This window comes from Semicossyphus pulcher, unplaced genomic scaffold, assembly GCF_022749685.1.
Source record: "Semicossyphus pulcher isolate SPU_LCO1_2020_fin unplaced genomic scaffold, fSemPul1.0.p SCAF_18, whole genome shotgun sequence".
NCBI lineage: Eukaryota > Metazoa > Chordata > Actinopteri > Labriformes > Labridae > Semicossyphus > Semicossyphus pulcher.
In genome coordinates, this window is record NW_027211691.1 from 16459180 (window position 1) to 16475397 (window position 16218).

Consider the following 16218-nt stretch of genomic DNA (forward strand, 5'->3'; position numbering starts at 1 on the left):
GTGTCAGTGGCTGCAAGTTGTGGAAAAAATAGTCCCAGGGTGAGTTGTATTTGTCTGCGAAGAGGGAGCTCACCGGAAAAATGCCAGTAAGGTCCAAAAGAGGGACCAAAACTTAAATCGTGAAGCTAATATTGCTTTAAAAACAAATCTACAATGTTTTGTTTTTAAACTTTGAATTGTATTAATTATTTGCGGAATAAAAGTTGCTTTTATTTGTGTACACAAACACCTGTGACTAAAAAGCTGCACCTCCATTCTGTGTGACATTTGATGCACACTGTCTACCATGGTAACACAAACGTCAGGCTCGCTTTACTGGCCACAAGTGCTGGTGATAAATATTCATGATGCTGGCGCCTGCGCTTTCCCGATATCTGAGTGTTTGTCATTTCCAGACTGGAGCGTAAATACACCTAAAGTGGATGTTTTTTTTTCTGCTCCTGTTTGATCGGAGTCTCCATCAGCTTCCACATTTTGTCTGATAGGAGGCTGCAGCGCTGCGGCCTGCCGTCCTCTCTTTACGAGCATTTTATGTTTTTGTATGTAGGTTTAGTGTAAAGTAACACGACAGCAGCGTGGAGTGGGAATTAAACAGCGCAGTCGAGGTGCTTTGCATTCAGACGCGCAGGCTCTCTGAAGGAAGCAGCGTGTGGCTGCTTTTTGGGGCTGTCTCAGTGAGAGCACGTGCAGGGGAATAAAAAAGGAAGAGAACTGAAATGTGTGGCCATAAACTGAACTGTATTTCCGCATCATTATTAGCCTGGACTCTGACGCAGAATTCAACATTTCCAGTGTTTTCTCAAGTTGAGATAAACAGGTTTTAGGTGGATTAGCTTCTGTCTCTACATTTGTATTCAAATAGACTCTGGCGCGTGTGTGCACTACCCCCCAGCCTAGAAACCACATGACATAGTTTTAACACAAGCACTTTAAACTATTTATATTTGCAGTTACATGTGAACATTTTCCTATAAAGCTGCAAAGCGACTTTTCTCGAACGAGTTCACGCGGCGTGTTTTTCTCTCCACGGCAGACAGATAGTGTTAAATAGAGTCGAAAAAGTCATTTTATTACCATCCTTCATTTATCTCCAAATTTAATAGTCCGTGAAAAGAAAATATGAATACATTTCAATACATTTCGACAAATCATCTAAGATGGCGGGAGTCGTGTGTGTTGCGTTTTGTTTTATTTTGGCTGATGGCGCACACGCACGCGAACACACACACACACACACACACACACACACACACACACACACACACACACACACTTCTCTCGTGCTGCTGCTGCTGCTGCTGCTGCTGTGTGGATTCTTTTTACGCTCACATTTTCGCTGCTCCTCGTACAAGAGCATTTGGTGACAGGGCTGCAGACTGACAGATCGCGGCTCCGTGCACACTGGCGGTGATCAGAGGCAGGCTGCTGATGTGATCTCTGCCTAATGGGGCGGTCAAGCAAGCAAGCTGCAGCCAGGAGACAATGAGGGGGCCACACTGACTCCTCAGCTCTCCCTCAAACTCTATGAAATCCGACAAACGGCCGACGAGGAAAATAAATTAGATTGGAAAATTAGATTCCCGAACAAATTAAGTAACAAACTATTCCGGGGTTTACACCGAGGAACAACCTCCGTGATTAATCGATTTAATTTGCACATTACTGGAGGGCAAAGTGTTGGATGTTAATTTTGGATAAACAGAAGATGCAGAAGGAGGAGGGAGTGGATTCACTTCTTATTGACTGTCAGGGAAGTTGTCGTTAAAAAACGTAACACACACACTCCTAAAAGCATGCACACACACATAAGGAACAAACATGCGATAATGTTCGAATATAAACCGAACAAAATGCATTTTATGTTGTAAAAATTCTGCTGCAGCTTCTTCTATTTTTATGCACCCTTTATCAAAATAACACCAATAATCTCCAACGCATTGCATTATGGTATTTTTTAATCCTTTAATATAGTACGAAATGTATCCAAACATTTTTTTGTAAACTAAATTTTACATACGAGCGCATTTCTCCATAAATACCGATCATTTCTAACATGTTACCGGTTCCTTTACATGCGGATAAATATGGAAAATTGAGCTACTTACATGTAATAATAATACTTCCTTTCAGACAAAGCAATTGACAGAGATTTTTTTTTATATTTATCACGTACATAAACAGGTTGACACGGATTTTCAGGCTTCCACTACACGATTTATCGACATGACATTAAATAACAACAATGATACTGTGCTACTCAAACTGGACCAGGGACGAAAATGTTGCACTGAATATTGCTACAAAAGCACATTAATACTAAGAGTCGGTTAGGTCGACGTGTAGACTGTAGTAATACTGAATAATTCACATTTGGTTCACAACTATAACATTCTGTTCAATGAATCGCAATATTCTTAAAACCATCTCCATATATCTAGGGACCACATTTTCACAAATTTCCCTTAAACTGTGATATTTACAAAATAAAATCTTACATTTTCCCCCATGTTGGTGAAATCCTTATGTACAAAAATTCATGGCCCGCAGATTGCATGCTGTTTTTGAGCTCTCGTTTTGAGCAAGTCTCTCGGTAAAAATAAAGAAATATCGAGGGAAAAAAGTTAAACTTCTTGTCCTTGCCTCCTGTTTGTCCATGCATTCTCTCTGCGACATTAAACCAGCCTGTCACTGATCGCGTGGGCCTCCCCGGGTTCTCTCAGTCCAAAGTCTTTTGATCCCAAGCAGTGTTTCTTTCTTTTTTTTTTAAATTCTGCATCAGTCTTTTTTTTTTCCTCTCTTTTTCAAAAATATTTACACGTACCATTCATTGAAATTTGACGTCAGCGTGCTGTGGCTGCTCGTGTGGTGCACTGCTGAGGCTGCTGGTGATATGGAGCTGCTGCTCTGGTTCTCTGTGGACGGGGACACTATGGTGGGAGGTGTGGACGACTCGTACCCTGAGCTGGCCGCTGGAGACGGCTGCGGCCCCGGATTGGTGGACTCGTGGACCTTCAATAATGTGGTGGGGGGGGGAGAGAAAATTACAAAAGGCATACTGCATATGCTGTTTGTTTTTGTGCAAATACAAGACATAAGAAAATCATCAGGACGAATTAAAAGTCTTAATTTGACTGATTGGAACATCCTAAACAAAGCAGACCCAAAACATTATTACTCTCATTAAGATCTTAATCTCATTTCTCGGTTGACAGAAAAGAAAGAAAGGAAGTGTCAAGGCACATTAACTTATGTTTGTCAAATTCCACAATAAAAGCTGCAGCCTGCTCTCACAGAATTCCCACTCTAGACAAAAACATAATAAACAAATTGCAGGTACAACATTTTATTTTGAAAATATATTTAAAAAATAAAAGCACATGCATTTCTTTTTTTTCTTTTTTTACCTTCATGTGTTTTCGGAGGGAGCTGGGGTGTGTGTAGGACTTGTCGCACATTTTGCACAGATAGGGCTTGTCCGACGTGTGCACGTGCATGTGTTTCTTGCGGTCGCTGCTGTTTGCAAACCGCCTGTCGCAGCCTTCGAACTCGCACTTAAAAGGCTTCTCACCTGAACAAAGACAGAAACACAAACACAAGGGGGTGAACACTGGATTTCAAAATATTTTTTTCTTAATTATTAAATTTATTTCCAGCAGATAAAAATAAATGTTTTGTTTTAAATAAGCGTAATATTCGCCTGCAGGTTAGGCACGTTTATTGCATTTAATTGTGGATCATAAATAAGGCTTTAAATATATAAATTAGCACGACTTAAAAACACACACACATGAATTATTTTCTGTTGACAAGCGCACTGAATGCCAGAGAAGAAACTCCATCTGCCTAATAAATAATAATCCGGATCGCATGCATATTCTGGCTGTGATATTGTCAGCGTGGAGAGGCAGTGAACGCGTCTCATTCTGAGCGGATCTTACCGGTGTGAGTCCTTTTGTGAATTTTTAGATTTTCCGATCGTGCGAACACTTTGCCGCAGCCGGGGAACGGGCACGGAAAGGGCTTCTCTCCGGTGTGTACTCTGATATGATTCACAAGTTTGTATTTGGCTTTGAACGGCTTCCCCTCTCGGGCGCACTCCTCCCAGAAGCAGATGTGGTTCGTCTGCTCCGGTCCCCCCACATGCTCCACCGTCAGATGGGTCACGAGCTCGTGCATCGTGCTAAAAGTTTTGTTGCACGACTTTTTGGGGTTCGTCAGCTGCTCCGGCTCGATCCACTTGCAGATGAGCTCTTGTTTGATGGGCTGCCTCATGTACCGAAAGAAGGCCCCTGCTCCGTGGTGTGCGGCCATATTCATGTTCATGGGGCCGTAGCCGTGCAGCTGGGTGGAGGCGTAGTGGTCGGACCGCGGGCTCGTAACGTGGCCGTACTGGTCGGCCCGTCCGTACATGTCCCCCGAGAAGCCCAGCCGCATCTGGCTGTTGACCACGTTGGAAGACGCATGGCTCGCCGCTTGCTCGTGGAGCCCCGGGAAGAGCAGGTGTCCCGCTGCATCTGAGTGTCCATGTGGCCCTGCGAAACTTCCGGAGGCGAACAAACTGTGCTGCGCGCCAGCGGCGTCCCCGAAACCCCGATTTCTGAAGAGAAAGTCCCTGGTGGAGTTGAACGCCGCCGTGGAGTAAGAGCCAACGTGGGTCGGGTGGTGATGGTGTCCCAGGGCGGCAGCTGCGTAGCCGGGCGCCTGGGATGAAAACGCCGTTTGTCCGGAGCCGATGTCGTGGGAGCTGTGGTTTATTTTGAAGGCGCCCATCCCATCTGCGAACGGATTTATCCCCAACGCCACTTCTCTCTCTGTGACTTCGCCTGTTGAGTGATGCCGCGAGGAGCCGAAAGTAGTGACTCCTATGGTGGGATACTGCGGTCCTGCGTCCAAGAGCATCTTCAGTCTAGACTCGCCGAGACGACTGAGAGCAGAAATCAAAAACTCACGCGCAGATATTCTTCCTCCCCCCTCTCTCTCTATCTCTTGGACCTCACTCGACTGAGCAAACTCTCCAATCCACCGATTTTCTGTTTACTTTCTAAGACGCGAGGAATTCCCCTATACCGCTCATCCGATGCACGCGCGGAATCATGTATACATGCAATATTGTCTTTTGCGGTTTATCTTCCTGTGGCGCAACTTTCACCTCCTCAGTCAGGCGGTGAGCTCTAGACTGATAGTCGCAATCATTCCTGCAGATAAATGAATTGAAAAGACAACACAGTCCAGCCCTGATGAATGGGAGAGGAGGGGGGTGGTCACGTGGAGCCGGAGCTGCGCGCCCATTGGAGGAGCCCCTTTCCCCCCAATAACATCCACTCACCAAATAACAATCCACGGTGCAGGGCCCACGCTTCTATTGGCCTCTCTGCATCATCAATCCCAGATATTGTGAGATTGCTGACTGTGGATTTGGTTAAAAGGCTGAATAACAGCAAAACAAAAAAGTTGAGGAAGAGAAGACAAGAAGCGGCCTTGTGGAGAGTCAAAGCACGTTGTGCAGCCACATACTGCAGTAATAGGAAGCAAATGTGTAACACTGTCTTTGTTAAGTTGGGCACGTTGGACTGCTGAGGAAAAAACAACCCTTTGGTGTTGTAACGTTTTTGCGCAATTAAGATCTCTGACATGATCTATCTGTGTGTCTGCCTGATGAAAGATTAAAACACCAAAAATCTGGATCCTGATGGATTCAAAAAGACAATCCTCCGGACAACATTATCAAACAGTCTGAATTTATTGCTATTTTCTAACCATTGTCTGACAGGATTGTAAACAAACCTTAACGCATTAAAAAGTAGTCCCTCATTACGCACGTCAGGCGCACGCACGCAGAGGCCGCTTCGCGTCTTTTCTCAGAACCCTTCATTGGAAATCCTGATGTTTGATATAAAATCTGCACACTGTTATCACTCTCTTTAAAGAGCCACTTTTATTAACTTATAAAAGGATCCACATAACATTTTGTTTTGCGCTCCGCGTGTTTTGCATGAACACAATGTTTCAGCTCGCACCAGTGCAACATCTGTGCTTTCGATTTCCACATCATGCTCACCAGCGAGCGCCCCACGTCCACGAGGGTTACCTTGAATATTTAGGGGCCAGTTTTTTAAACTTGGATCCACCAGCCAAATGTATCCATCACGGACTGACTCTGCTTGTGCAACCTACTCATTTTATTTTTTACTATTTGCAGGTCAGTGATGCGTGGCCTGTGTGCAAAACGTTGTGGGTTGTCGAAGTTATCAAGTGGGATTTGCGGCGCTCTCTGCAGGAACCTCCGGCTGCTAGAGTTCAAAGCCACATGCACAGACGTGCCATGCAAACCATTAAAATATGGTCTTGGCTACCAGGCTAGTTTCTGCAAGGCATTCTGCAAGTCAGTCTTAAGAGACCAGGGAAAGAGGGGAAGTTTTGGTGTTCTCAACTTAACAAGTAGTTCCTAACATGAGCCGGCGTTTTTAGGTAGCTCGCTACTTTGCTGTGCAAATTTTGGAGGGATCTTTCAACAGGTGGAAAACGGTAAGAATGACATATCATTAGAAAAAGTCAAATAATCCGAGTGGCAGCAGTTGGAATTGTAAATTGTGTCAAGAAAGAGTTCCTTAGAAATGTGCAGAAGTGAAGGAGTTTATGTGCGTAAAGATGATACATTTAACTCTTGTGCGTAAAAGTAAAACATGCGTCCTAATTAAAAAGCCTGTCACAGTTTAGTGATCAAATATGCTGGAGCTATACTGTAGAATTTAAAATGGCTACAAGGAACAATTTAGGATTCAGAGTGGAAGCCACAAAAACCAAAGCAGCCTTTTATGAGACCTCTCGACAATATGCAGCTTTTTCTCTTTGTGTTTGCTATTTCATACCTCTCCCCTGCTCTGCCTGTCTCAGAGAGTGAATGCATGCACAAGTTGGGACCCGAAATAGCACTTCAAAGTTTTGCATTACGCTGGTGCTGTGATGCCTCTGAAGGCTACAGCTGTGAGCCTCATGAACCCCGTGCGCAAAGGCCATTTAATAAACATCTTTTGGATCCGTCATGTCTCAAAATATTGACTCCATTTCTAACGTGCTGGATGTGACGCTGTCAGCAACGATTTTGACGAGTCAATTCAGAGGAATGAGCAGGAGGGAAGTTGTATTTGGATTATTTTTTTCATGTGAAACATTTTAGCCAAGCGCCTGGATGTCCTATAAATAAGTATATTAATAAATGACTTTGGTTTATATCTGGAAACGGATGCATTCATGTCAGATTGTGTCACTTTTATTTTGTCATCAACGAAATTAAAAAGTGTGAGGAGCTTCTGATGAGCGCCTCTCATCATTTATGTTGCAGTTTTTTAAGGCTTCTCAAATGACTTCTGACCGCTGCAGACGTTTAATAACACACACAATCACATTTCTTATTTGACATCAACGTAGTCACACCGCACGTGACCTCCTTTAAGGTCACCTCGCGCATTATTTTATTTTTCTCTGCAAACATTAAGCGTCTAAACATCCCCCCCTAAAAATCAAAAGCGTTCGGTAACACACTTTTGGTTGCAATGCGCAGGTTAGAACCCAAACAGGTCAGCTCGTGACGCTCTAACTATTAATTATAGAGTTTAATAATGTAAGAAAAAATATCCCTAATTGCCTGTTTGTGATATGTAAGTAACAAAGTTAAGATGTCAGCTGTTTATTTTAGTTATATAAAAACTCCACTGCGTAAAGATGTTAATCTGCATACAGTCACACGCAGACATTACTCAACATTTTAATAACTTAATTTTTAACCATTAAAACTTTTTAAATTTATTCTACAAAGTCCATGAAAACATAATAAACACTGAGAGTTAGATAATTTATACAGCAAGTTATGATCATAACTGAAAACCTTCCAAATAAAAGCAGACAATAACCACACTGAGGTCTGTAGGAGAATATTGCAGTAACCGATACTTACAGTACACACACGTTTTATTTTGAACTTAACTCTGCAACGGCACCACCTCCTGTGACCCTCATCTGCTGCCGTCCTGGGTCTAAAGCAAAATTACCCTGGATCATAACAACAGGTCCCGTCCGTTACATTTTTTTTTCCTCCTCGGGACAATGGCCACAGCTCGCCCTGCTCACACTTCCTACACACACGGATCCCAGCGAGCAGAGCGCGGAGTCATCGCTTTCGAACGCGCGGAGGAGCAAACGACTCGATATGTAAATATGTGTTTATAAAAGCGCATATTAACGGTATGTACTCAGGACTATTTTAAACTCCCACGTGGAGCTTTCCTTTGGTAAAGTTGTCGAGTATTTCTCCGCTGACGCCGATCTTTACGTGCGTAAAGTCATGCGTGATATGTACGTGAAGTAGTTCTTCACTCGTTGCAGGGCAAATAAAGATATCACTGCATTATTTATGATCCGTACAACTTTTTAGACTGACAATATGCATGCTCTTGCGAGGCAGTCTGGTTTGTAATTGCATAATCAAAGTGGGGAAATTGCTGTTTCATAGCCGCGCAGCTTTTGTTCGCTGCGACAAAAGAGCGGCGGCTGTATATCTGGATCAACTTTTTGGGACTTTTATTGTGCAATAACCTTTGCATAACAACTATTTTTCTCAAGCGTTGCCTGAGGCATCGCGCAGGCGCACTGGCTGCTCGCTGTCACTAAGACATTTTTCTTCACGTTGGAAACTGTCACTGGTGACGTCAATCACCGGGCTCTGACCAATTAGAGCGCAGGGTGATTGTTTAGCTCCACGGGCTGCAGCGCCTACCATGAATCTCTATTCAGTATCAAAGCGTCCTGCTGCTGCCTCTCAACCGAATGGGATTCCATGTAGTCTGCAGATAGACTTAACTTTATAAACTCTTTTTTTCTTTATTTTTCTCTGCGATTAAAATATATTTGTCATCATCATTATTATTTTGCCTGCTGTCAAGTTATTCTAAAATTAGGAAGTAATGAGCGTGGATGCACTGGGAAGCCCCGTGATGGACCCTACGTTTTCCAAACGGAACACGGCGCTGAGATTAGTTGACTTGGCAGGGGCTCACCACCATCACCATCATCACCACCATACCCCTCAGAGCGTGACAGGCTTCCCGGGGTTCAGCAGCCATCCACACTCAATGGCTCACTCGCACCCTGGGGAGATTACTGCGGAACCCCGCCTGGGGCCGAGTCCATTCGGGCCAGAACACATGGGGCACTCCGCGGCCCTCAAAATCAGCCCAGCCCATCATTATCCCCACCACCATCACCACCACCACAATCATCATATGGCAGGCCACAGTGAAGTGGTCTCCAGTCAAACGGGAGCTTTTGGCCCGGTTCAGGCGACATCGGTGCCCTATTCTATGTCTCACACGGCCCAGGCTTTATCCGCAGGTAGGGACTTCCTCATCCGGAGAGATCTGACAGCTCAAGCCATGCCAGTGCTGACTGACCAGACTGCTGGTTCAGCCTCTCACCACGGAATGTTTGTCTCAACAACAGGTAGCTATCCCGGACACTATGGTCACCACCCTGACGCTGGGAACCATACCCTCTTCTCCGGACTCCATCACGACCAGCCTTCTAGCGGATCACCGGGTGGCCAAGCGTTGAATGGACAAATAAGGTTAGGACTACCTGGAGAAATGTACGTTAGGTCTGATCACTTGAGTCAAGTGGCAAGCTCCAGGGCTGATCCGTTCTCCGCCTCGCCTTTGCATGGCTACGGTGGACTGAATCTGAACATGAATCTGAGCGCTCACCACCACCACCACCACCACGGAGCCGGCGCGTTTTTCCGCTACATGAGGCAGCCGATAAAGCAAGAGCTCATCTGCAAGTGGCTGGAGCCGGAGCACTCGCCGAAGAAACTTTGCTCGAAAACTTACAGCACCATGCACGAGCTGGTAACGCATGTGACGGTGGAGCACGTCGGAGGACCCGAGCAGGCGAACCATATCTGTTTTTGGGAAGAGTGTCCGAGGGAAGGCAAGCCATTTAAAGCCAAGTACAAACTTGTGAATCACATTCGAGTGCACACCGGGGAGAAACCGTTTCCATGCCCGTTCCCTGGCTGTGGGAAAGTGTTCGCGAGATCCGAGAATCTGAAGATCCACAAAAGGACGCACACAGGTCAGTGAAAATATTTTGAAAATAAGAAATGCTGCAGAAAATGTGCCAATTAAAATTATAAACGTGTTAAAATAAAACTCAGGCTTTGCATGATATCCAACACCAGCTAAGTGATGCTTTGCATAATTTTTTACCTTATTTTTTAATTTAACGCATTAAATAATCACTGTGATGGGCGATTAATCAGTGTGTGCTGCGCGCGACAGCCACTGCATGGCCACCTGTTTGTTGTGAGCTGCACCAGCATACTCGCAAGTTAGTTTTTTTTTTTACAAAAGGCTCGAGCTCTCTTTCTGGGGGATTAAAGTACAGCTCACTCAAGCGTTTGACGGTTCGACCTCTTGTTTGCAAAGACTGAGGCCCACGTCAGGTCTCGTGCATGCGGCTTTGTGCACGGTGGAAATGAGTGGCAGCAAAGTTTGAAAGGTGCATCTTCTCTGACATTAAGATGGTGCTTTTATTTTGTAATTTTTTTTCCCATCAGCCACCTGTTGCTCTGTTTATAAGCTGTTTTGTGCATGCTACAACTACAACTATGTTGCCTGTATTGTTGCGTTATTACATTTGAAGCTTTTACGCATAAACCTTCTATTATCTGAATATTCCAACAGCGTGGTCTGACTTGCATGCAGGCTGCAACACATTTTTGCAATGCTCAGCCTTAAAGCAACAAGTTGACAAGTGCACACAGCCTAAAATAATTCACCAACAGGTTGGCAGAGCTGCCTGCGTCCATAGAATGACTGACGTGTCCACAATGGCGCCTCTGATTTAACTTTAAAAACATATAATGGCACAATATGGCTGCTTGCCTCTGTGACCCAGTGACGTGGAGCTTTAGAGAGGAGGGGAAGAAGAGGAAAAAAAAAAAAAAAGGGGGCCTCAAAATGTCGAGTCACACTTGTAAATGAACACAATGATTACATTCCTTTTTCTGCGGTGGCTGCATGGCGCACTCCCCCCTCTGCTCCATTTCTGCGCCCTATGTATTATTCATATCATTTGCTCACATTACCTAAGTACAAATCTGTTAAATTATTTCTGTGTGTTGGCTCCCAAGGGGCCTGGTCTTTTGGTATCATGTTTAAAACCTATCCGAAAGTGTGCTTATGACTGGGGCTGCCCCTGGGGTCTGTTCCTCGACGCTTTCTTGTACGACACTAATATCCTTGATTGGCTCTCTCAACCCAACAGCTGAAGGTCAAATTGATATTCAACCCGCAAGTGTAATTAGACAGAGGCAATTACATATTCTCAAAAGCTTTAATCGGAGGAGAAAAATCAGCACTGGATGATTTCCGTGTAATTTATTCAGATTGTCTTTTTTTTTTTCCTTTTTGCCTTGTCATAATCAGGTAGAAATACTCTTTATTAAGACGCAGAATGAGACCCAGGGCAGACCCAGACAGACGCACACAGTTATATGCAGCCTGGCTACTTTCATTTATCGTTATTTACAGTTTAGGCCTGCTACGTCTGTTTTGACGTACGCCCTGATGCATGCAGACGCCAGGTATAGACGTAGGACGGTAGGGGTTCACAGCCCTCCTGTTTGCACCAGGCGCGTGGCAGGTCTGTCCAAACAGGCAAACTTTGGGAAGAAGGGCAAGCAGAAAGGGAAAGTGTTTACTGTAGCAGGAGCCATTAAAAAACAACAACAAAGCATCAAAGTGGCTGTAACTGTAGCTGCTTTTATTCTATTTTTTAATTTATGCTCCCAAATCTTTGGATACTTGTTGCTTTATGTGCTCATACAGTAGTACCAACTTTTTTAATTTATTTAAATTACATTATTCAACCTCTATCAAATTGGGATGATCTCACAACTCCAAACATTAATAAATATACATAAAAACAATGTCCTAAATGCATAACGTGGTGCCCCGGGGTGAACGTCAGCTCTCCCTTTTTTGATGTCTTGAGTTATTCACCTATCTCTCATTGTGTCACCATCACTGTTAACAGGTGAGAAGCCCTTCAAGTGTGAGTTTGACGGCTGCGACAGACGCTTCGCCAACAGCAGCGACCGGAAAAAGCACTCCCACGTCCACACCAGCGATAAGCCCTACAACTGCAAAGTGCGAGGCTGCGATAAGTCCTACACACACCCCAGCTCCCTGAGGAAACACATGAAGGTGCACTGCAAGTCCCCCCCGCCCAGCTCGGGCTACGAGTCCTCCACCCCGTCCCTGGTCTCCCCTTCCTCAGACTTGGGCCGGGAGCCAGGGGCCTCCTCGGTGCTGTCGGAGCCGGTGGGAGCCTCCTCCCAGCCCGCGAATTTAAGCGAGTGGTACGTGTGCCACAGTTCAGGTGCCAGCGGCGCGCAGACACCACCCAGCGGGCCCTCCACGCCCGGGACAGCAGACGAGCCACCGTACAGAAACCCAGAACCGAGGGACGCGTTTTAACCCACTTGGACTCGGTTCTAGCAGTGACACAATGCCAAAAGCCGAACTATTAAAAATAGTTTGGCTTTGGTGCCTATATGCCTGCAAAGGCCCACTGGTCCCCCCCTTTTTCTGGATGAGCCACCAAACAGACACCCCGAGCCAAGAGACGCATTTTGAAACCACATTGGAGGGAAAATGTGTAAACCGTAAAGACGTGCTAATTCCAGGCACGATAAAAAGAATATATTTTGAAACCTCAGCGATTAAATAGTTTGGCTCAATGCCTATAACGGCCCACTGGTCCACTCGTGTAAATCCGTCATAGACTATGTGGTACTTTTACTGTAGGCTAGGCATGTTGGTGTAAAATGATTTTGTAAATTTGACTTCGATATGTTTTTATTTATTTTTCAACCTGATCTCGAAGGATTTTTGTATCATCGAACCAAAGTGCATGTTTCAATTTGGGCAAAAGTGTAAATTTGTAAATTTTGTAACTTTCGGTGTGTTGGTGTTTTGTAAGGACCTGTCTCCTCTGCAGTTCTTCATGTTTACAGCCTTTTTTTTATTTCCCATTTGTGCAGATGGCTCAACGTCTGACTGTTTCATAAGCCTGCAGTATTTGATATACGACCGTGAAATTATAAATGTTTTATCAAAGTGGGCATTTTGTGATTTTGTATCATTGTCGTCGATATATATATATATTTTTCTTTTTCAATATCTGAAAACGAGCGGCACTCAAAATGCGTACCGAACTGCCTTGTAATTTGTGAGTATTTTGAATAAATCTTGTATGACTAAAGTGAAAACAAAGCTGAGCCATTTAAATGTCTGAAACTTACATCCGGGTATCAACTATGTTTTTTTTAAAGTATTTTATGTGGTGTGTGCAGAAATTCTGTCTTTAAAAATTATATTTTAATTATAAAACTGTTGCTTCTTTCACGCGCAGCCTCTGAGGGAGCTTCAGAAAAAAGTCTGCTCTTTGGATGAAACAGTGAGACTTCAAAGAAACAAACCGCACCGAAAGGTTTTTTTTTTTCTGAATGAGCTACTTTTTAACATTTTATTTTCTAAATTTTTCTCGCTTCAAAGGAGCGCATCTCAAAAACGTGTTAAGTCTTACTTTCTCAGCCGAGCTTTGGTCTGAGTTTGATGAAGGGCTACAATATTCTGATCCAGACTTCAAAGGGCATTTTGTACAAAGAGCCATTTTTTTTCACGACGGTGAATCCTCATGGTGAATTAAGATTTCTATAGCAATAGCCAAGTCAAACTCAAATGATATGGGGCCAAGTCCGCGGACTCAAAAGCCCGCTCTAAAGAATGTAATATTTGCTTCCCATGGGGTCGGAAACGGTAATCTATGTCCTTTATGTTGCAGACGAGGCCAGTATAAAGAAGAAAAATATATTCTTTTGCTCCGGGCCTACTTTACGACAATCAAAGGAGAAGCCGCTCAAACGCAGTTGTCCCACAACATAATAGACTTGCATTGCAAGAGAGCTGAACTGCTCAATGGACGCTTTTAATCATATTTTAGGCTCTACACATGAGATATGTAAAACCATAATGATAACTGCACATGCTCATAATAGACGTGTAAATTAATTATTTCAGCTCTGGACATTTACATAGATTTTTTTTCAATATAAAATGTACATGTTCGACTAGCTCGAAAGTGGTTTGAACACGTGCAGTCGAAGAGCTCTGTTGTTGTAAAACTTTGTACTGAGGGCTGCATTTTACTCCAGCGTAGACTGAGGCACAAGTGGGTGGAACTACATAGCTACAACTCCCTGTTTATAGAGTTTGGTTAAGTGCATGTTTTCTGTAGAGGAGACACGAATTGAAAGCAAACAGAAGAATATGAGTCTTTCTTTGGCACCAGCTCTTGTGCGAAAAAGAAAACAACAAGATAGTTGGATCTCAATTGAAAGTGGGAGTCTTTGAAGTGGAAGTTGATATCAGAGGGATTCTTCTAGGTCGTCTGAACGACGTTGATGACACGGAAAGCCTTTTGTCGCCGATTTGTTGGGCTCCTCTCTATTGGGCTCCTCTCTATTGGGCCGTCTAAAGCTTTTAGTTCCAGTCGTCAAAACGGACAAGAACTAACTGAGTCGCGTAAAAACATTTTCCATTCAGCCCGCTGGAAGTGAAGGATAGGCGACATTTAAAGGGGATGTCTCGGTAGAGTTAAACATAGGGTTCGTGTGTCAATAAGGTTTGGCAGACTCTTATTTTTTAATCTTTACTGCAGGGAGAGATCAAGGAAAATAAAAAGCACTGGGTTCATTTCGAAGCCACAAAGGAAAATAAAATCACGATAACCACTGCAGGACTGTGCGCGTCTGCTCTGCAGTAGTTCACTGACCTTTAATAATTTACGACTCTGACCGAATATAAACATCCCGAATGTCTTCAGTCAGAAATGAAGCTGCAGCTTTCGAAGGTTTAGTTTATCCAAAGAGTGTTAAGTGAACAGGAATGCTTGTACCACAGCAGAGATGAAAACATGACGACTGTTTGCTTTTATTGTGAAAGTTAAATTCCCGGCGTGCAGACAGCGGATACCACAGGCAGGCAGAGCTGCGCGAGAGGATCTCTAACAACTGATCCCGTTGGGTTCACTCATCGGGGCTTCCCACCTTCAGCAGAGTGACAACCTCTGATCTGATATCAGCTACGGGGTCAAGAATCAAGAACAGGTGTGTGTGTGTGTGTGTGTGTGAGAGAGAGAGAGGGAGAGAGAGAGTAAGGGAGGAATGAGCTAGAGCAGCAACACGAATGCTAGTCTTCTCCTGCTAAACACAAACAGGAAGCTGACTGCAGTTTCACAGAAAATAAAAATACTCGCATTAATTAATTTAATAAAAGATTTGAATAAAGAAAAGAAAAGAAGGTTTTCAACGTTCATTCCTCCCAAGGCCCTCTCAGCACCTCTGCTGCATCCCAGGGCTCATTTAAGTGTGAAATATCATTTCTTTGTAAAATAAAGGAGGCGGTAATCCTACTTCCGGAAACTGTCCGGCATTATTGAACAAAAACCCTTTTAATAGGGGGATTAGCAGTCTAGGAGTAAAAGCCTCTCACTCACCCCTCCTTCCACACATCACTCCCCCCTACCCCCCCTTTCCTCCACGCCCACCCCACGCTCCAACACCACCATCAGCACCTCCAACGCCAACCAGGTCATAATTATCAGGAATGAAGTGGCCGAAATTGGCATGGAAAATAAAGAGAGAGGAAGAGTGAGGGACAGGTGCAATAGACCCATCAGAATCAGACCGGAAGGAAAGGAAAGAGTTGTTATAGAAGAAAGAGAGTCCTGGGAACACTGGCAGAAAAAAAATACGTTAATTAGACAGTTTGTTATTGTAAATAAATAAATACATTAAAATATCCACTTTCTTTTTACAGTTTTATTCCATTTTTCTTTCTTTAAAATTATTTAATTACGCTGTTTTTTTTCTTCTTAAAGGAGCATTCCACTATTTTTAGTTTGATTGAGAGTACTCTGCCTTCTGACCTCCCTCGTGCACACTCACCCACGAGTTAAATGCAACAATAAAAGCCTGTCGTGAACACTGAATATTTTATTCTGATAACTCCCAAGGTTAGTTTCCGGGGGGGGGGGGGGGGATTTACAAGATCACGTGGCTGTGATGTATATAGACTACCACGAGCCTCCGTCTTAAAG

At 44.0% G+C, this 16218-nt stretch overlaps 2 protein-coding genes across 3 annotated transcripts; one reads left to right on the forward strand and one right to left on the reverse strand.

Annotated features, from left to right (window-relative positions):
• Positions 1-1926: 1926 nt before the first annotated feature.
• On the reverse strand, positions 1927-5160 carry zic1 (zic family member 1 (odd-paired homolog, Drosophila)). Its single transcript, XM_069667754.1, has 3 exons — positions 3939-5160; positions 3405-3568; positions 1927-3009 (listed from the first exon to the last, which is right to left on the reverse strand). The coding sequence occupies exons 1-3, from the start codon at positions 4897-4899 to the stop codon at positions 2812-2814; spliced, it is 1323 nt and encodes a 440-aa protein (XP_069523855.1). The 5' UTR covers positions 4900-5160; the 3' UTR covers positions 1927-2811.
• A 3800-nt stretch (positions 5161-8960) lies between these two features.
• zic4 (zic family member 4) lies at positions 8961-13304 on the forward strand. Of its 2 annotated transcripts, XM_069667344.1 has the most exons (3): positions 8961-9387; positions 9496-10125; positions 12091-13304. In XM_069667344.1, exons 1-3 carry the CDS (start codon positions 8961-8963, stop codon positions 12531-12533), a joined length of 1500 nt encoding a protein of 499 aa, XP_069523445.1. In that variant the 3' UTR covers positions 12534-13304. The 2 variants fall into 2 exon arrangements, with proteins under 2 accessions (XP_069523445.1, XP_069523444.1); XM_069667343.1 differs by having other exon boundaries at positions 8961-10125.
• Positions 13305-16218: the final 2914 nt, after the last annotated feature.